The sequence below is a fragment of the Onthophagus taurus genome, chromosome 11 (assembly GCF_036711975.1).
Source record: "Onthophagus taurus isolate NC chromosome 11, IU_Otau_3.0, whole genome shotgun sequence".
Classification (NCBI taxonomy): Eukaryota; Metazoa; Arthropoda; class Insecta; order Coleoptera; family Scarabaeidae; genus Onthophagus; species Onthophagus taurus.
Genome location: NC_091976.1, coordinates 9,390,008 through 9,411,972, shown reverse-complemented (window position 1 = coordinate 9,411,972; position 21,965 = coordinate 9,390,008). Strand labels below are relative to the sequence as shown.

Sequence of the window (21,965 nt, the reverse complement as noted above, 5' to 3'; positions counted from 1 at the left end):
GGACACCGTTGGAAAGAGCAGAAAATTTCCCATAAGTTGAATATAGTTCTAGAGTTTTCTCCCCGTCATACAAGAGAGTTAGTTATTGACTAAGCGTGGTTTAGCTGCGGCAAAAATTCGTGGTTTAGGTAGTTCATAGTCAGAAAAAAGGATTGTGCAAACGTGTGATTACGGTGTGTCACACATCGTTGGAAAGAGCAGTTGTAGAGTTTTCTCCCTGTCAAATAGAAAAGTTATTAGTGCAAGAAATATTTGCGTGTTTTCATCGGTAGGGGCTTTTTCAGGTGCGTTTTTCTTACAGACGCCGACGGATATTGACGGACGAAAACTCGGAATAATAATAGTCCAGGGTCAGCTCTTTCCAAATACGTAAACCATTTATTGAATTTCCATCTGGTAACGGCTGCACAAGGCCGTGAAGTTTGGTAATTCTGAGGTAAATTGAATGCAGCGCGACGTTTCTTATTTTTTCTTGCTCTTATTATCGACATATCGGTTTAGGATAGAGAAACGACCAAGCTTTCCAACCGTGTGCTTAGTTTTTCGCTATTTTTCTAGATAACAAAGATATGGGCCCTAGAAGTAGGTAAAAAATATAAAGGAAAAAGTTTGTTGCTGAGCGGTTTGTTGCTATCGTCTCGCCGGTCGAGACGCATCCGAACACGCTTGTTGCATCCGAAAAACTCCAAGAATGCAAATGAATGATTATGACTATTTCATTCATATCGTTAACAGCCAATAAGAATTCGCGGTTTTCCGTCAATTGCGAGAATTTCAGCGGTTATTTGGCCGTAACCATGGAGAACGATAATACGAACCTTTGTATTATCGCTGTAATACGAACCTTTGTATTATCGCTTGTTTGACATTTAATTAATTTCGAGACATCCATGCATGTTTCCATAACAATCAATATGATTTTTAAAAAAATATTAAATTTTTGAAAATATGTAAGGTGAGTGTCCCAATTGTTGACAGGGATCCAATAGTTGACAATTTGTTTTGTTAACGTGATATTAAGAATGGTATTTATGATAGGTTGATGTATGCGGCCTTATTTTAATCTCTAAAGTATGTACTTCCATGCAAAAAAAAAATTTGGCAATATCGGTCACAATAGAAACTATTGGCGCGAAATTAGTTCCGAGTGTAAGTACCTTCATTGAACATCTCCTGATATTTAGCGTTTTGTTTAAGGTAAGTAACACGCAAAAATTATTTATTTCAATGTTATTGTGTTTGTTTCTATATTACCTACTGTATAGTAACAATTATAAGGCATATACATACATGTTTTTATTAACATTATAAACTAAAATCATGTTTGAGGTTAGAATAGGTGGGTTGTCAACTATTAGAACTGTTGCTTCCAGACAAGTTCCTATACTTGACAGTGGTGTCAACTAAAGGACCAATACCATTTTCGCGAACGTTTTATATTTTCAAGGTAAAACTAGTTGGTGAATGGTATAAGACAACATATGTTCAAATGACTTATATAGGACAGACGGGTCCAATAATTGACATACCTGTCAACTATAAGAACATGTGACATGTCAACTTCAGGAACATCAGACGCAATAAATTATTAAAAATAAATAAAACTGTACCTCATTTCGATTTTTTCGCTTATTTCAATCTTTTTCTCTTAGAATAATGCCGCGACAACACAAAAAATTAAAATTATATTCTCTGGAAGATTTACAAAATGCCATTGCGGCAGTAAAGCGTGGTTCATCAGTAAATGCTGCCAGTAAAAACTTTAACGTTCCTCGAACTACAATTAAATACAAACTAGAAGGAAAGTATGAGCTAGATTGCCGAATGGGCCCCGAAACAACACTTACAAAGGACGAAGAGGAAATTTTGGTAAAGTGGATATGTTCGGTTGCCGACGCCGGATTTCCTGTAACTAGACTCCAACTTTTGGATTCAGTTCAAATGTTAATAAAAAAATTAAATAGGCCTAATAAATTTACCAAAAACCGACCAGGCAGAAAATGGTATAAATGCTTTTTGCGTCGGCATCCTATTATTTCAGAACGACGGTTTTATTTTTCTGTTTCATAGTCGTTTTTCTCGTGCTCATGTCAAGTTTTGTTTCGTGTGTTTCGTTCTTTTTAAAGTGTCTTAAAATATTTCAATTTGTATTCTTTTCATTATTTTTGTTTTAATGACGTCGTGGGTTTCTTTTTAACTATTTGACAGTAAGTTTATGATTGTAATACTTTTATTATGTTTTTCATTATATTTAATTGATTATAATGTGATTGCTTTTACGTAGATTCGGCTGATGACGGGCTAAGCTCGAAACCGGTTCTGAATAAATTGATATTAAGCAAGTAAGAAGTTTTTTATATAGTTTAAATTTGAAATTTAAAACTTGCAACATGAATCCCAAACATACATCCATGAATGTTTCTATAACAATCAATGTAATTTATTAAAAAAATATTAAAATTCTAAAAATATGTATATTTTTTATTCATGAAATAGTCTAGCCATGTACAACAGGACAATCGAACATACTATAATCTCGACGTATTGCCTTAAAAAACCGAAGGTCGAGTGGTGTTTCAGGCAATACGTCTCGTATTATCGAGTATTTTCGATCGTCTTGTTGTATAATATATGAAAATTTTAAGTTGAATTAAGGAAATAATGAAATTAAGAGAAATGCGAACAAAGTTGCATAAACGGGCGGTGATAAGGTATCAATTTTTGGAATTTTATAAATCTGGAGACGGAATCTGTAGCAGATCGGGATAATGTGTGAAGTATACTCGTATGTTGTTAATTTAATTATCTACAACTCAATTAGAAAGATTCCTATATCTATCTGTGGCAGTTTTCAATGTATCATCAAATTCCTCAAAACCATACCTGAAGTATCAGAAATTGATTGTTTTTGAGTGTACAAGAAGTAACAAAGTACTACATAAAATTTAAGCACTAAAGTTCTTAACGGGAAAGGTTGTTAACTCCAATGATGTAGGGAAACTATGTTCTCGTTAGTTTCATAAGATGTGTTTATTCAAAAATTTGTCGAGCTTTCGAGCTTTTATGAGCTCATTATCAAGACTAAATAACACGGAAAAGGGAGAATTAACAATCAAAGCAATGAGGTGTGGCGCGAGGACTATAAACTTATCAAATTAATTTGACAAAATTTTTACTAATTCAATTGACTTAAAGGCAACACAACTTAAGGGCAACACCATACTAAAGCCCAAAAAAACTGCAAACAAGGTACAAGCAGTAAAAATTAACAGTTAATATCTAAAAAGGCAGCCGACGAAAACACATTAAAAGATGAGAGAGAAAATGGCTAACCACCCACGCAATTAATCAGAGAACACATAAGCAACCCAAACAGCAACTGATTAAATATTAATTAGAAACTATGAGGCTACTATGTCAGTGTGTTTAATCTTAATTAAACAAAAAAGATTTTTTTAATATTACAAACAAATTAGGAAATAAATTAAAATAGTGATAACGCAAGGTTCGAACCGACCCAGTTAGCGGTCGCAACAACACCTGACGAAGTGCTGCAACTCAGCAGGTCCATCGATCAATTGCCGATTAAGGATCGATATCGGCAGTGCTCAAGCAAGAATTGAGGACGTAAAATAATTGTTAATTTAATTTTTGTAAATAAGACACGATTGTTTTGGAATCAATCAAGGTTTTGTATATAAACTAAAAATTTGTATAATAAAATTTAGTATGAATTAATTATCTACTCGTCTTTATTTCACCACCTTCCTACAACAGATAACCAGGCATAGTCCGGATCTGTTCACATTGAACTTAAATATAGGCAAAAATACAAATTAAATGACTAACGGAAACCTAACTACAATTAACAGCCTTATTTTTTAGATGCTATTTCTAATATTTCCGCATAAGAAGGACTAAGAGCCTCCAAGTCAATAACGAAATTCAAAACGTTAGGCGTGGTTTTTATGTATAATTATTTTGCTTAAGTCAGCTTTATCGCGTGAGGCGTTGATGCGCCACCGAGTTCGACTCGAGGAGTCGAGTACCAACTACCAAGGTATATAGAAGCTACAGTCTTCCCCTTGAGTTCGCTCCATTTTATTTTACTTTTAATTTAAATTCTCAATACTAAATTCGGAAAGGCTTCTAAATACCTAAAGGCTTGTGGTTTGTGCTGGGTAATTTGCTAAAGAAATCGAATCCTCCTATCGAAATTGTGCCTTGAAGCCACCTCCTGAAGCGTCCGAATCCTGGTGGAAGAGCGTCGTCGTGGCGTAGATTAAGTAAGCATAATTAATTACTATTGTTCTTGAAACTCATAACCATCACTTGTATTTGTATCCATAATTAATGTTCCGTTATCCAAAATTTGTTCAATTAGTTTTTTTTCTTCTTTAATATTTTAACTTAATTTTTTTGGTTGTTTTAATAATAATAATAGTTTATTGGCATAAAAGAATACTACAATATAAGTAATACATTAAAATAACTAAGTATAGAGTTTGCCAAAGGGTATTTCCATCAGTAAGCCAAATTATGGCATCCTGGTCTTCCTGGAAATCCCATACACAAAAAAAAAGAAATATAAAAAAAACAAAATAAAGTAATAACAAATCAAAATTAAATTCAACCTGAAACAATTATCGTGGCCGATAAGTAAAAAACGAAAAAAATATAAAAAATGAAGAGCCTAAACAAATAAAAATTAATAAATGTCCCTAACAAACTAAAAAGAAAAAAAATATATATATATATACACTAATTCCAGTTGAAGGTAGAACGACGCGCTAGTCATTAAGCAATTTAAGACGCAGAGACTCTTTAAAAGTGCGAAACGATGGTTGAGCAAAAAGCAGACTGTACTTATTCAAAATACATGCCGCGTTATAACTAAAAGACCTCTTGAACAATTGGGTACGATGACGAGGAATATCGATGAGGTCCTTACGCCGTACAAGGTGGTAGCTTACTTGACACAACTTTATAAAGAAAACAACCAAAATGTAACTGACGACGACTTGACATACTCAGCCACTTCAACTCCCCCAGCTTATACGATACTCTCTGACGTCGGCGTATACCAAATATAAAACGAATACAAGAATTGTGAACTACCTGAATACGTCGCGCATCATCGGTCAACAGGCAGTGGCCGTAAATTGTGTCACAGTATATAAAGTTGGATAAAATTACAGACTCGCAAAGATTCTTTTTAATATCGGCGTTCAAGACTTGCCTATGAGCAAACAGCATTTTCAATTTTGCGTAAGCACGCCTGATCAGTTTATTTTTCTATTTTTTTTTTATATTTTATTTTTCTTAATTTGATTATTAATATTTTTTTATATAAATTCCTGTTTCGTATTATTTCAATTTCAACACAAGGGCTACGATCCTCCCTCCTTTTACTCATTAACTTCTTAAACCGTTCGGCCAAGTACGTAACTTGCCTGGTGGCAGCATCTCAAAAATCTTCTATAATTTTTTCTCTTTTTCTGTAAGTACACGCTACCGTACTTCTTTCATTTTCCGTCCGCATAACGTTGGTGGCGGTGTTCCTTTTACCCCGTCCACGTTACATTGGCGGCAGCACCCGTTACATTGGTGGCGGCGGTCCCTTTCCGCCGCCTACATTACATTGGTGGCGGTGGTGTTCTTCCCCGTCTACATTACAGCAGGAGGAACAATCAATGTTGTAAACTACGTTAGACATGACCTGTGTACAAGTTGGGTCTTTCAAGTTAGAGAAGAAGTTATTAATTTTATGTGTGCTACTGCTAAGTAATCAGAGCGGAAATTCCCTAAACAAGGCTAACTCGACTAACTCAGGAGTAAGGTCCTTAATGTAAGTTATTTACATACAATACTTCAGCATAACCAAACACAGTACATAACTTATTTTAAAAAATTACAAACTAAATCTACATATATTTTGAAAAACATGTAAATCTAAACGATTATCTTTATCGAAGGAATCGAAGGGATGAATCGAATCCTAACCATTTAACGACCACTTTATTCTTTATTCTCTTTCACACTTTTTTAACAAGATATACATCAGGTGGGAGGAAAGAATAACAGAAGTTGGGAAGAAGAGAGGGAAGACTAGCAGATATAAAAGAATTAGCGAGGAACCGGAGGGAGTGGAAGAGGTGGATGGAGGAATAGGAAAAAGATTTATCCGACGCCATTAGGCATAAGGATCAGGAGAAGAAGAAGAACTTCAAATTCATGAAAACTCCTTTAATAGGTTGTCCATTCATATCTTCTAATAAATAAGAAATTGAATTCGTAATTTGTATTAAGTAACAGAGCTCCAATCATAGTTACTGGTGAATAGACTGTTTTTTATGAGACCTTTTTATTTGATTAGAACTCTTTAAATAAAGGGCTCTCATTAAAGAAGAGATCTGTTTAATACCTATAAATTGATATACGCGATTCGCAAATTTCAGCCATGTATGAGCCCGGAAAAAGGGTGGAGTGCTGTCGTCGTAAGGATACAAACAAACAAAATTATGTGTTCAAGAAATACATTTATTAGTATTTTCATTTATATGTTCGTATTGAAATCGTATTAAAAATTAATGGTGTATTTTAAATAGAATGCGACTAACTATGTATTTTCTTTTAATACAATAAAAATTCTTGTGTTATAGCACAGTATATATAACAGACAGTACTCTCACTCAGTGGCGGCACGTTTGATGTGGAGAATTGATTTTCAATTACCTCGAAGCCATTATGCTGGCATAAAACACAACAGGTCCGCATTAAAAACATTTAAAACGGCGAAAATATTAAATTAAAAAAGTTGTTCGCAATTAAATTTCTGAACTGATAAAAACATTAGTTATTGAGTTATATACTATATAACTAATAACGTCATTATTTATAATGTTTGATATTTTATTTTAATCTTTACACTTATCGTTACGGCTCTGCACAAAAACAAACCTCACAGACACACTATCGATTAGCAAGATTTAAACCAGCGTAATGAGGGCTGCGCATGTCTTCCCGCCAAACCGACTGTCTGTTATATATACTGTGGTTATAGTATTCATAATTAGTTTAACTTTGCCTTCTATAAACATATTATAGAACATTGCGGCTCCGTTATTTCGATAAGGTTTTATTCTGCGTGAGTAAAGCTCTATAAGGAAATATACCCTTCAATACCCTAAAAGCTTTCTAATGATGATGTGCCTAGTAAAAGATAATTTACTGTCTATAACAAGATTTAAATTAATATAATTTCTGCAACACCAACTTATTTTGGCTATCAACATTTATAAATACTGGTCGCTCCGTAGCACATTTACGCTACGATTTACAAAGCGATGACCAGATAACCAGATAACATTTTCTTTTAAACTTAACTTATCTTACTGCAATATCTGATTTTGTTTTTAAGACATGATTTTTTTATTTTCATTGTTTTGAATGATCGTTCAAATAAGCAGAGTTGAAATCAAAAAAATGCAACTGTTGAGGGTTTTCGTTGTTACCTTTCGGCAATTAAACAACGTTTATATAAATAACAGGAAATATTCACATCTTAAATTATTATTTATTATTAATCAAGTAAACGTTAAATCAATACAAAATGGAATTTAAAAGTGAATGGTGGATTACAACACAACAAAGAGATTTATAGAAATTAAGAAATAATTTCAGGCACACTAAAACTAGATTAAATTTGCTTTAAAATCAATTTTGTCTCATTGCAATATCTCACAGACGTGATTTCTCTCCCGTTTTCTTCTAGCGCATAAGATTGGTAGCATTGTCTCTCTCCAGGAATTTTATTGATTTTTATACGCTCCAATCGTACGCTCGTACAATCTGACAATGAGTGACGCGCTACTGAATTCGCGGCCTGTAATTTCTAACTTTATTATTTTTTTTTTGAAAAACTAAGCCTCAGAATCAAAAATTAAAAAATATGGGGTCAATCAATTTTAAAAAACTTTCGAATGAGCCAATAAAAAAAAAATACTTAACGGCCCTATTGTCTTGTATTGGTATTGTAATATAATAAGTACCGGATAAGTCCCATCGGTTGTGGTATTGGTTTTTTTGATGCCTAAATTTTAAGAGAGAATCCCCAAATTCGATATGTACTTGGCCAGGTGGTGATCATGTTAAATAAATTTTTTATTACACGGTTTCCGAATAATTTGCAATAATGTTTAAAAGACCAAATTTATGGTTTTATTTTTTAACGATTCTTATACGATAATATATACGATAATAACTTATTCTTATTGGATCGTGAAAAAGATGGCGTGTTGTTGAAGCGTGTTTGGTCGTCGCTCCCATTCAAAGTGTTATTTTATACAGTTACTGCAAGTGAACTTAGCCGAAATTGTGTAAACATTTATCGTGAAGTGAATAATATCGTCTTGTTCGCGATCAGTATTTCGAAAGTCTTGAGGTGATAAGTTTTACTTTTAGTTTATTTTCGTGATCTCGCCATTTCTTGGAGTCCGATAAAAACTAGTTTTCGGGTATACATCACATACAGCTTCGAGGTCAATGTCCCAAAGCATCAATCCAGCCACAGAACAGATATATAGAAGAAGCGCCAACTACATGTTAAAATCAGAGCAACACATTTTACCCCCACTTTTGCATGGCACAACTAGGCGCGAATTTTGAACTGGTCAACTCTATTATTATTATTTTTTTTGTTTAAAAAAATCAGAAATAAAACACAAATTTAAAAGTGAACTGCTTTTTTATTGATAGTAAGAGCAAATATAACAAAAATATACGTATTTTCAATAAAAATAATAATTTTAACAAGCTTTTAAAGTTGCATACAAACTATTTTTTAGATTCAAATTTGTTTTAAAGACAAAAATATATGAAAATGATTAGAAAAAGTTTACAATAAACGTATATTAATTTAAACATAAAAATTTACTCTTATACAGAAAACAATTTTATAAAATAAATTTTCATTTAAAATTTTTTTTAAATTCAAACTGTTGTAAAGGAAAATGTGTCTATTGTTGCGAACCAAGGGGTTCTTACTGGGAAGAAGAAGAGGATTTGCAAGTTAAACCAAAAGCTTCCTTGACGAACTTCTTTTATTTCATGTTTTTCCGTTGGGAACAACTTACATTCTGTTTTACAATTTGAAAACAAGTGGACAATCACGTACGACTAGGCGATATCGTATTACCGCACGTCAGCGTAAAAAATAGAAAATGAAATGAAATTAATTAAAAAATAAATTGGTCGGTTTATAACACCTTCCCCCTATTTAAGAAATTTGTAGCTGGGATTGCTGCCAATTTCAGGTTCCTGATTTCCAATGTCTTTACTTACACTAGCGTAAATCGTTTCAGAGTGAAGCTGTTTATTTTGATCTATATTGTTACGTTTCCTTTTTAAATAAGACAAATACCCAATGAACATAAATATAGCTAAAACTATTAAAATCACTGTGGTATAATTAACAGCATAATTATGAATATCGTGTTTCGTCAAGGATTTTTCCGTTTTACGTAAAATGTGTAAACTAGCACTAAACTTGTGTAGATTTCCTAAATTATAAGTAACTAAGGTATTGTTTAGGTCTGGTATTTTGTCAAACTGTAAAGTTTCGTTGAAAAGTAAATTTTTTAAATTTATTTTCGGTATAAAAGATAAATTAAAGAAGTTGATATCAATTTCGCCGAAAGAATTTAACAGAACTGAACTAGTAGATGCTATGCAAAAGGATTTCATTTTTAAAATTCCTGTTTGAGATAATGTAAGTTTAAAATCATTTGGAGTGCATTTAATTTGTATGGTTATCGGATTTGCTGTTGCGTACATCCATGAATTTTTAGTTTCTAAATTAACAAATATTGCGTTATTTAATTTAATAAATTTCTTCTCGCAACTACTAGTAAGTATTTCATTTAAAAACATATTAAGTGCGCAATTTGTATTCGTATTAACAAAAAGGATCGGAGTTTGCTGCTTACAAATTAAATCATGACTTAATTCTACACAAGAACGAACATAACTACTATCTACTTCGAAAAACAATTGTTTGTTATTACTTAATACTAAATATTCTGACGTCGGGGCGATATAAACGAAAACATTGTCTTTCACGTTAGTCGGAACGCTTGTCACTTTTATTATTCGAAACATCTCGCGATTTACTAACGGCACTCGCACAATTATTTGCACTGTATTGTCATGCACGAAAACAGTCAATCTCAACGTTTTGTACAAATCATGAGAGTTATGTTTCATTATATTGAACGGAAAAGCTAGATCGCTATGGATTAAATTTTGAATTCTTTTTAACTCTTCGATTAATTTAGTGGGACTTAGCAAAAATGGACGAAGTACTCCTCGGTGCGCATCAACGAGTACTTCCACAAAATTATCTTGAAAATGATATAAGTAGTTTGTTAGTAATTCAAATAATACTACGGCTTCAGTTAACTGTTCTACAAAAAGGTTATGGGATGAAACATTGTTTACTACATGTGAAAGGTTGGTTATGTATGCGGACAGCTGTTTAGTTTTGACTCCTAGGGATGCAAAGTTTTTATTATTATTAATGATGGTATTATTTAATGCATCCATAGCGGTATTAAAAGTGGAAATTTGTTGTCGCGCCAATTCGACTAAATTATTCTGATTTTGTTCTAACTTATGAATTTAGTTATTAAGAAAAATGCCGTCTTCTTCGTCAAGAGTTCCAAAGAGTAGCTTTGTCGCGCTACCTACAAAATTGAATGCGCCTCTCTTTGTTCGTGTCCCTTTTTCAAGCCCTAGTAATTCATGTAATAGTGTGTTACGAGATTCAATAGAATGCTCTACAAAATGTACCAATTTTCTGAAATGTTCACATTGCGAAATCTTGTGGGAAGTGTCGTTTAAGCAGATGGTGTTTAACCTTTCCATACTAAACTTAGCTAAAGTGTACAAACTAACGTAATTCTTGAAATCTATAACAGTATGAAGTTTCCAGACTGTATTATACAAATTTGAAATAAAAAGCTTATGTTTGGCTTGAACGATGAATATTTACTTTATTTAATAAATTCGGTGCGACACGTGTTTCGCCGTTGAGGCATCTACGGGCACGACTAGTGTACATAACAAAAATAGAGAGATTAACATAACATATCAAGTTAAAAATCTTATGATTACAAAGAATTTCTATATTTACCGTCATTGGACAATAGATGTATATAACGAGAGAGTCGACATGAGAATTCCTTTCCGAATGTAGAAGTGAAATTATTTGTATGTTCAAATTTAGGTTTCTTGACATAGAATTGTTATTAAATGTTGACATTAAACTGCAAAATCTTAAAATAGAACATCTCAATTGAAAGTATTGTTATTTACGCATACCTCTGCAATGTCCACGCCTTTTATAACCTCAAATTTATATCATGTATAGGTTAAGCCAAAAATATTTATAAAAATATGAAAACCGTAACGGAATTAAGTTGATACAACGTAGATTAAAATTGAAATGAAAGTGATCGACTTAATTTTATAAAATATAAATCATTGAAACGAAAAAACAAAAACTTTAATTTGAGTCACACTCACTTCCCGACATCTTTGAGCGGACTGAGGGTGCGTAGTTAAAAACGGTTGTAGGTTAAGGAAAAAGTTGAGCGTTAGGAAATAAGCGGGAGAATACGAAAAATGGTTCTCTAATTGAACTTGAAAAATTTGAAACAAACATAGCTATTGCAACATTTTAAGAAAGAATCTTTGGTTATTATCTTTTGGTATCTTTATTGTATTATACAAGGCAATCGGTTTCAGGGTTTCGAAATAAATTCCACTAGATGAATTTAGAGGTATTACTTCATAAGGATCTTCCGAAACGGCACTTTTGGCAAGTAGAAAGCAGAACAGGAGTGGTATTAGTGACATCCTGCAAAAAGGAAAAAAAGAATAGTTGTAATTGTTTTATTCATTACCGAATAGTTTTAACCTATTGTTATGGACTTTAATACATTTTCTTCCTATCTGTATTGTGCTGTTTACGTTGGAATTTACCTTAACAAGTTTGTAAATTTCATCGAGTTTGTTTCTACGCGTACCATTCCGAAGCATGACTTGGTCACCTTCTTTTAATTTTATAGGATTTGTTGTACGGTCATATCTGACTTTGGATTGAATTTTATTCGAAATTAAATTTTGTCGAGCTATTTCGTGGGAATGTTGCAACCTGGCTTTTAGTTCATTACTGTACCAGTCATAATTATAACAGGGTTGAGGATGACGCTTTAAGGATGTCGGTAATTCGGCTTCTCGCCCGAATAGTAAAGAGAAAGGAGTAAAACCAGTTGAAGAATGGGTCGAAGTGTTGTAAGTCAACATTGCATATGGCAACCATGAATCCCAATTGGCTTGATCTTTCCTAACAAAATTCCGTAGATATTCCACCAGATTTCTGTGAGATCTTTCTAAACTACCATTTGACTGCGGATGGAAGGCAGTTGTTTGTATTTTTGAGATATGTAACAGTTTGCACACATCTTTAAATAATGCGCTCAAAAAGTTTGAACCTTGATCGGTTAATAGATACTCAGGAGTACCAAATTTACAAATGATATTGGTAACGAACTTCTCAGCAATTGTGTGGCTTTCTTGATTGGGAATTGCAATCGCTTCTGCAAATTTAGTTAGATCATCTTCAAAGGTTAAAATATATTTATTTCCGTTTTCAGAAGGAGTTAGTGGTCCAACAATATCGAGAAAAGCTTTTTCGAAAGGTTTAGTTGCGGTGCTCGTAATTTCTAAAGGCATTTTGGTTGGTCTGAACGATTTATTTGAGTTACATCTTACGCATGATTTAATAAAACGTTTTATTTCTTTTAGCATGTTAGGCCACTTGTAAAATTTTCTAATTCTTTTGTAGGTTTTATTGACCCCTTGATGTCCTCCGAGAGGATTTGTGTGATACTCTTTAAGGATGGTTTCTTTCTGTTCAGGTGAACTTACATCGGATACGTGATTATGGTAAATTGTTACTTTAATCGGAGAATTTTGAAAGATGAATTTGATCATAGCTCGGATTACGTCAATTTTAGGTTTTAAGACGGTTGAAGTTTGAATTCCAATATGATTTATTTTTTTACCATTTAGATAGTTATATAAATTTAAGATACCTAAAAATACATGTTCATGACTAGTTGGATCTTCAATTCTCACGAAGATATAATGTACGTCATTTTCTTGTAATGATGTAATGTGTGAACCGGTATCTGAGGTTAACTTGTCTTGAATAGATGTCGGTATATTTAGTAAGGATATGGATTGATGACTGTTGGTTAGAAAGTAAACTCGTGTAAACAATTTTGGAGCAGATGCCAAGTTTTCATGGCTATCGATAACGTCATCATTTATGATTGAATTAGATGTTGACTCAGTCAGAAAAATTCCCGTACACTTTCATTATTACTTTGTCGGATACTTAGTAATTCTAGCTGTAATTGGGCAATAGTGCGTGTTTCTAGAAATTGGTCCTGAAGGGCTTTCTTAAGATCCGCCCAGGTTAAAAAAGTTCTATGTTTAACTACGTTATAAGCAGGTCCATTCAATTTTGTCGTAATTATTTTTACTAGCATTAACTGTGAATTTGGGTTAACGGCGGTTGTGCTTACAATGTCACAACAAGCTATGAATTTATGTAGGTTTTCGCGATTTCCATCAAAATCAGGAATAATTTTAAGAGCCGTGTTAACGTCAAAACTATCTGCAGCTTGTACCGCCATGATATCTAATGGATCAAGATTTGAAGATTTCGAGGGAGTTATAGAATGAAAATCTGGATCGTTTGGATCGTCTGCGGGTTGATTACTACCTGAAGCTGTTAATGCGCTAGAAGAGGGTTTCGACGCGGCTTTAGCTTTCGAACGCGTGTTCATCAAACGTTATAATAACTCTCATGAAATGAAAAAAAGAAAAGATTGACTCACCTTGTTGTTTCGTGTTAGATTATACTTTCGTCGGAACCAGCGTTGATCGGCGATGTTGATTGCGAAGTTGTTGCGTCGGAGTCGTTGTCGTCCGGGTTGTTTTTACGAGTCCCGTGGTCTTTTCTCGCGGCAATGGTTACTTGCTTATCTTCGATTCTTCCTTGGAAATCAATTGGCAGTGGATCACGCCGGAGCAGAATGATTATCTTCTAATTTCGGAAAATGATCACCAAAAGATTCCTGGTTGTGCTTGTACTTCGATATTTTTTTTTTTTATCAAAACGTTGCACAACCCCACACCTGACACCAAAATTTGTTGCGAACCAAGGGGTTCTTACTGGGAAGAAGAAGAGGGTTTGCAAGTTAAACCAAAAGCTTCCTTGACGAACTTCTTTTATTTGATGTTTTTCCGTTGGGAACAACTTACATTCTGTTTTACAAATTGAAAACAAGCGGACAATCACGTACGACTAGGCGATATCGTATTACCGCTCGTCAGCGTAAAAAATAGAAAATGAAATGAAATTAATTAAAAAATAAATTGGTCGGTTTATAACACTGTTTTAAAATTTATAGCATTCTGTGTATAATTGATGTGTACCATCTTCAAGAACAGTCTATTATCATAATTACTTTCTGCATCCCAGATTTTTACATCCCGAAAATCAAATTCATGTTTTGGAGTGCGGCAAAACGTGTTGGGATAAAGCATTACTATACTTTTTTAGTCTGCAGTCGCTTGCATGTTTTGAGATTCTACACTTCAACCACTGACAGGTCTGACCAACATACTTTCCATCATAACCCCTGCATGAAACACAATAAATCAATTTGGATCTAAAATTATCATCAGTATTATGCTTAAGTTTAGTAAAATGGTTTCCTAATTTGTTATCACAACAGTCAATGATCCTTATGTTATCAATACATTTCAACGGTTTCTTTAACTGGTCACTTAACCTTCCTATGTATGGAAGCTTTTTATAAGTGAAACGCTCTGTATTAATTAATTCAGGACTAGTTAAACCGATCTGGTTGATATTATTGTGTGAATACGTTGAAAACAAAACTTTGTTGACCAATTTACGAGGATAACCATTGTTGACAAAATTTGTTCTAAGGAAATTGAGATGTTATTTTAAAAACAGATTATCACAGATATTCGCAACTCTATGCTTATTATTTGCTATTATTTTCATTTATTATCATTTTCGTGTCTAGGAAAGAAATACAGTTGTCTCAATTGTGAACTGAATGCTCGGATGAAAACTGTTAAACAAATTCAACATGAATCTATATCATCTTTATGTATTCCAATGATCAAATCATCAACATACTTTGTGATAAAACTGGTGCGAAAACCCGAGTTGTTATTAACCAAAATCTCATCCAACGCGAAATCCATCACCATCAGAGCCAGAACCGGCGATATTTTAGAGCCCATAGGGGTGCCCTCTATTTGATGGTAAACTACATTATCAAAGGTGAAAATTGAAGTATCAAAGATAAATTTCAAGCCAAGCAAAAAGATGTCTTTGTCCCATGAACAATGATTGGCAATTAAATGCCATTTTTCCTCCACAATTGTGTCGAGCAAAACCAACGGAATGACAGTAAAAAGGCTAACAACATCTAAAAATATTAAAATATGATCCCGAGGAAGGCTATAGCCCCTAAATTCATCCACAAATTGAAAGGTGTTGGTAATGTTGTAGTTAGTTATATCTGAAGAATGTTGTAATGAACAATTGAAATATTAGCTATTTGAAAAAAGTTGTTTTACTTTTAATCCTGCTGACCGAAGATCCGATTAATTAATTTTTTCTATTAGACAATTTAAGCAAGACTACCTTTTTTGTGTGGAATTGAAAGCTCTTTCAGGTTTGTGGTTTTAACTCACCATACCTCAACTGACAAAATAGTCATGTCTTGATTTATCGAACGAGCAGTGTGCATCTAGCGCCCTCTACGAGCAATAGCAAAATAAGTCTCAAATTCTTATTTCTCATGCTCGAAAACATAAACTACCAAATTTTATGTTAATAGTACAAACAGTTTCAAAATTATCAAGAAATTTCGAAATAAGAATTTAACTTTCAACACCCTGTACCTTAAAAAGCAGCGACATCTGTATAAGAGATATTGGATTAAATCGCCATATACATTTTTCAGCATATTGATTATCTCCCCTAGCAGGTAGTAGTGGAAGGGCGTATATATCCCAATATCCCGGCTCAACTTTAAAAATTTGTACATAATAGAATAGATGAAAAATTGTAATGCAATTTTCACCAAGTACCAATTAAAGTATGTACTTTTTAATAAAGGAGTCCGTTTCAAAATATTGTTTTTAGCTTTTGAGATATAAACTTATGAGTACAATCGCAATTGCTGGTAATTATTGTAATTTCCTTACTTCAATTTAAGAATTTGTGAATAATAGAAAACAATAATAGAATATAGGGCATAATAAGAAAATTTATTATGTACTTTTCACCAATTAATTATCCACTATCACATCCACTTTTCAATAGTTTTAAGGAGTATCAATTATATTGGAAATGTTCTGCTTTTTCTGTCGATACATAACAAAATTTATGGCGAGATTTTAAAATCATTTTATTCTGCAGGCACATTTATGATAATAACATTTTTATATGACACGAACAGACCTCTAACATCACATAGAATCGATAGAAAATTTTTCCCTTTATGCAGAATTTAATTGCAAGCGATCATTTGATTGCACAAGCATTTTTTTGTAATACTACGTAACCGTACACGCGGCCCGCCAAGCATTTCTAAAATTGAATTTATTTTATCGACTTTCTCCCATCATATATTGTTATAAAATTAATTATAACAAAATGGTAGCACATACTAAACCGAAACAATTTTTTGTGACTTGTCACACAATCAGTCAGACTGATATGCTTTTAACTAGCAATTTTAGCAATTCTTGTATTTCTTGAAAGACGTGAGTGCAATATTATTGTCAAAAAAGTAATATTAGAGTTTTTTTACTTTCAAATTTTTAATCCATAATAGCATGTCGGAAAAACAAACAAAAAAACGGAAGGTTGCGGATGAGCACAGGCATTTTCAAGAAAAGCGGAAATTTGATAATTTTTTCAGTTTCGTCAAAGGTAAGGCTGTATGCTTAATATGCTCAGAGACTGTGTCGACATTAAAAGAATATAACATAAAAAGGCATTACGACACAAAACATGAACAACAATATAAAAACTTAACAGGACAACTCCGGATTGATAAGTTTAATCAAATGGAAAAAACTTGGGAAAACAACAGGCTATTTTTTTAAATCAAGCTATTTTATCAAATATGGCAGTAAAGGCCAATTTTCTTGTCAGTCAAATACTGGAAAAAAATGAAACCCTTTGCGGATGGAGAGATAAAAGAATGTTTGATTGAATAGCATTTCCTGACAAAATAAATATTATTTCAAACATTAGTTTATCAAAATTCACTATTGCAAGGAGAATTGAAGACTTGTCCGAGAACATAGCTTCAACGCTTCGTGAACGCATTGCAAAATTCGAATACTGTTCTTTGGCACTTGATGAGAGTTACGATATTAGCGATACAGCACAACTGGCTATATTTTTACGTGGTATTGAGACCAAATTTAATATTACTGAAGAATTGTGTTCACTGATTCCAATGAAAGGAACTACAACCGGCAAAGACCTGTACGATGAACTAAAGTCTGTGTTGGAAAATTTTTCAATTTTATTAGTAAGATTATTGGTATATCGACAGATGAAGCACGAGCAATGTCAAGGGAAATATTCGTTAACCACCACATAATTCACCAGGAAAATGTATGTGCGAAAAGATTGAGTTTGCTAAATGTCACAGTACCAATAATTAAAGTAATCAATTTTATAAAGTCGCGCGCGTTAAATCACCGTGAATTTAAAGAATGCCTGAAAGATTTAGAAACTGAATCTGGCGATGTGGATTTTAATACTGAAGTACGTTGGCTTAGTAGAGGTGCAATGGCAAAAAGAGTATACAACTTAAAAAGCGAAATACGATTGTTTTTGGATATGAACAGTGCGATTTTGGGTTTCTTATCGACATGACTCAGCATCTCAATGATCTTAATGTGGAACTTCAAGGCAAAGGACAGTTTATTCACAATTTGTATGATAAAATTCAGGGCTTTGAGCGCAAATTAAAATTGTGGAAACAGCATCTTTTGCAGAATAATGTGATAAAACATCGGAAATTTTTATAAATCTTATGTCAGCCCTGAGAAATTGCCGCTTTTGACGAAAAATGCAAACCAAATGATGTCTCTGTTCGGAAGTACGTATGTTTGCGAACAATTATTTTCAACTATGAAATTAATTAAAATTGACCATCGATTAAGAATGAGTGATGCATGATTAGAATGCTGCGTACGTGTAGCTTTCTAATTTGCTCTTGCTCTTTGCTCTTTCTTACTTTTTTTCTAATTTGTTTTTATTTTGCATTAAAATTTATATATGAAATCATTACTTTTTTTAAAATTTTATATTTTTTTATCCTAATGTTTATTATAAATAAAGTTTTGTAAATTATTAATAAGTGTTACTTGATGTGCGGCCCGCCAAAAAATTTTAAAATTTAAATTGGCCCGTTGATTAAGAAGGTTGCTCACCCCTGGTTTACGGTATCATAACTTTCTTAGGGAAAGGTTACCGAATAAAGACCTCTGACATTTTTCGATGTACATGTGTTAGGTTTTTAAGATATAAAAGTCATTCACGTTTAATTTGAAACATTTAATCAACTGTCAATAATACTGTTAAATACAAAACGGTAAAAACATCGTTGCGTCGCGTGGCACGACTTAACACGTCTATCTTTACAACCCAACTGCTCAAGTTGCCCCGGTCGGTTCGACTTATTGGGGTAATATATGTAGATGGCTCTGGATGTCGAAACCGCTAACATTCGGCTTCGCTACCCTCGGAATCGTCCGCGATTCCCTGTGGGTCGAAACCATAGCTTCATGCGATCGGCTGCAAACACAGAAGAGAAGCTGCGCTGGGTTCGCTCTGCTCCTGGAATATCGCCCAGTAGGTAACGATCGTTTCCAAGGTTCTTGACCACTAGGTATGGGCCTTTGTATGCTGGCAGCAACTTCCGTGGTTCTCCTGTAGCGGACGTTTCTTTTCTCACGAGCACTAAATCTCCAGGGTTATATGGTCGCGGGGGTCGATGATGAACGTCGAAATACCTCTTCTGTTCGGCCTGTACCTATCTGTATCTTCTGGAGGGCGTCTATTCGGTTCTGTTGAATATCAACAACCTCTTCGTCTTCGGGTGCTAGGGCCAGAAGTAGTTTGTTCTGCAACGCGTTTCGTGGATGATAACTGAATAGTAGTTCGTGCGCTGACTTTCCAGTGGTTTTGTTGAACATCGTGTTCAGGGCATATTGAATGTTACGCAGGTGAATATCCCAATCTTTACCGTCCTCTCTTTTGCATGACATCGTTATGGCGTCTGTAATTGTTCGGTTGTAGCGCTCTATTTGCCCGTTCGCTCTTGGCGTTGCTGTGGCGTTTTTGATATGGGTATTGTCGTTCTTTTCGCAGTATTCTTCAAAGCACTTGGCTGTGAATGCCGTTCCTCGGCCGGTGATTAATTTTTTTTCGGAGGTCCGAAAATACCGGTAATATCTTCTAACGCTTGTATTACATTCTTTGTTTTCGTGTCTCTTACAGGCTTTAGGTAAATATACTTTGTGAAATTGTCTACATACACCAAAACATGCATGTCTTCTCGGTCAATGTTGTGCAGTGTCGCTTCTTGTTTTCCACCTTTCAATTTGTGGTAGGCACATTCCACACACGCGCTCAGGTACTCTTTTACAACCTTCGTCATCTTCGGGAACCAGTAATGCTGCCTTAACTTACGCATCACCTTCTCTAAACCGTAGTGTCCCATATCGTCGTGGCAGCTTTTCATTACTCCCCATCTGATTGATTTTGGAACTACCCATTTCAACTGGTTATCAACACGGCTGTAGATGCGATTCTTGTTTACTTCGTAGTCAACATGTACTTGTTTCTCTTCGTTATTCGTCGGCTTTATTTTGAGGATCTGGTAGACGTTCTTCACTTTCTCATCTTGTAATTGCATTGTCAGTAACCAATCGGCTTTGTCGATTTTTATAGCGCTTACATCAATACTTTCGATGTCTACTTCTTTTGAGAGGTCGTTATGACTTCTGCTCAGGACGTCTACATGAGCCATCTTTGTCGCTGATCGGTACTCAACATCGAATTCATATTCTTGAAGTTTTAATATCCAGCGTCCGATTCTTGGAGTTATGTCTTCTTTTTCTTTATGGTTTTAAGGGAATTACAGTCCGTTACCACTCGAAATCTTCTTCCAACCACGTACATGAGGAATCGTTCTATGGCTTCAACCACCGCTAGAGCTTCTAACTCATAGCTATGATATTTTTGTTCTGCGGTAGAGGTCCGACGACTGTAATACGATACGACTGTCAATGGTTCTGCGTTGTTGCGTTGGAAAAGTATTGCTCCCAATCCTATTTTACAGGCATCCGTGTGGACTTCGAGCTCAGCGTTCGGGTCGTATAAGGCAAGTACTGGTCGTTTCGACAATTCTAGCTTGATTTCTGTGAAGGCTTTTTCTTGCGAATCGGACCACTCTCATGCTGCTGTCTTCTGCGTCAATCGGGTCAAGGGTTCTGTGATTAGTGAATAATGTTGGATGAATCGTCGAAAGAAACCGGCTAATCCCAGAAACTGTCTGACTTCTCGGACTGATGTGGGTCGTTGGAAATTCTTCACGGCATCTATTTTCGTGTTTCCTGGTTTTACTCCAGCTGCGTTGATTTCGAATCCTAAGTACTCCACTGATTCCATTAAAAACTGGCATTTTCTTAAGTTGAGGGTTAGACCTTCTTCTCGCGGTACGCATAACACTTTCTTCAGCTTGCTTAATCCTTCTTGTACGGTTTTGCTTGGGATCATAATATCATCCATGTACACGGCGATCACGTCGGTTCCAATTCTTTTAGCGATCATACCCATAAGTCTGGTGAATACACTTGGTGCGTTGACAAGACCAAATTGCATACGCTTGAACTCGTACTGTCCTTCGGTAGTCGCAAATGCTGTGTAACGTATGCTCTCTGGGGTGATGGGAATCTGGTTATGTCCACTGGATAAGTCTAATGTCATAAAATACTTATTTCCGGATAATTTGTCTAACTTTTCGTCAATACTCGCGACCGGCGTATATTCCTTTTGGGTCACTGAATTTAACTTGCGGTAATCTATGCACGTTCGCCACCTGTCTTTTTGCTCACTAAAATCACTGGACTCGCGTATTCAGAATTTGATACCCGAACTATTCCCGCGCGTAGTAATTCATCTACGGTTTTCTTCACTATCTCACGTTGAGAATACGGTAATCTATACGGTCGGCACATCACTGGTTCATTAGTTGTGAGTTTGATGTTCATCGCGGTTAAGTTAGTTAGTCCAATTTCATCGAAACTATTCGCGAAACTCTTTTTATTTTTAAACAATAGCGTTTTCAGTTCAGCTTTTTCGTCACTTTTAAGGTGCGCGTTAAGGCACATTTCGTCTTCAGATATTGTTTCCGTGATATGGTCATCGTTGAAGATTTTGTTCTCATCGGGTGTTGGATCGTATTAATCTTGGTTCTGTGGTTCGACTTCTTCTTGTTCTCTTTCTGCTCGCTCTTCTTCCTCCTCTTCCATATCATTTCGTTCTTCCTTTTGTTCGATCTCTACTCGTTCTTCATCTTCATGTAAATCAGGTGTAGTATTTTTTCGTTCAATTCTGGCAACTCTTTTTATGGTTAAGGTATTTCCTTCTTTAGTCACCTTTATTCCGGGTTGATCAAGTGCACTTCTTCCAATGATCATCGCGTCTTCCTGGGCTTCGTCTGGCACAATAAAGATTTCCACTTCAATACAATGTGCGT

The 21,965-nt window shown here is 34.5% G+C and overlaps 1 protein-coding gene across 2 annotated transcripts; it reads right to left on the bottom strand.

Annotated features, from left to right (window-relative positions):
- Window positions 1-9,083: 9,083 nt before the first annotated feature.
- Window positions 9,084-14,703, bottom strand: LOC139431929 (uncharacterized). 2 transcript variants are annotated; one of them, XM_071200226.1, is made up of 3 exons: window positions 11,380-14,703; window positions 11,192-11,324; window positions 9,084-11,108 (listed from the first exon to the last, which is right to left on the bottom strand). In XM_071200226.1, exon 3 carries the CDS (start codon window positions 10,600-10,602, stop codon window positions 9,274-9,276), a length of 1,329 nt encoding a protein of 442 aa, XP_071056327.1. In that variant the 5' UTR covers window positions 10,603-11,108; window positions 11,192-11,324; window positions 11,380-14,703; the 3' UTR covers window positions 9,084-9,273. The 2 variants fall into 2 exon arrangements, with proteins under 2 accessions (XP_071056327.1, XP_071056328.1); XM_071200227.1 differs by having other exon boundaries at window positions 11,192-11,917; window positions 13,968-14,703.
- Between the last annotated feature and the right edge of the window lie 7,262 nt (window positions 14,704-21,965).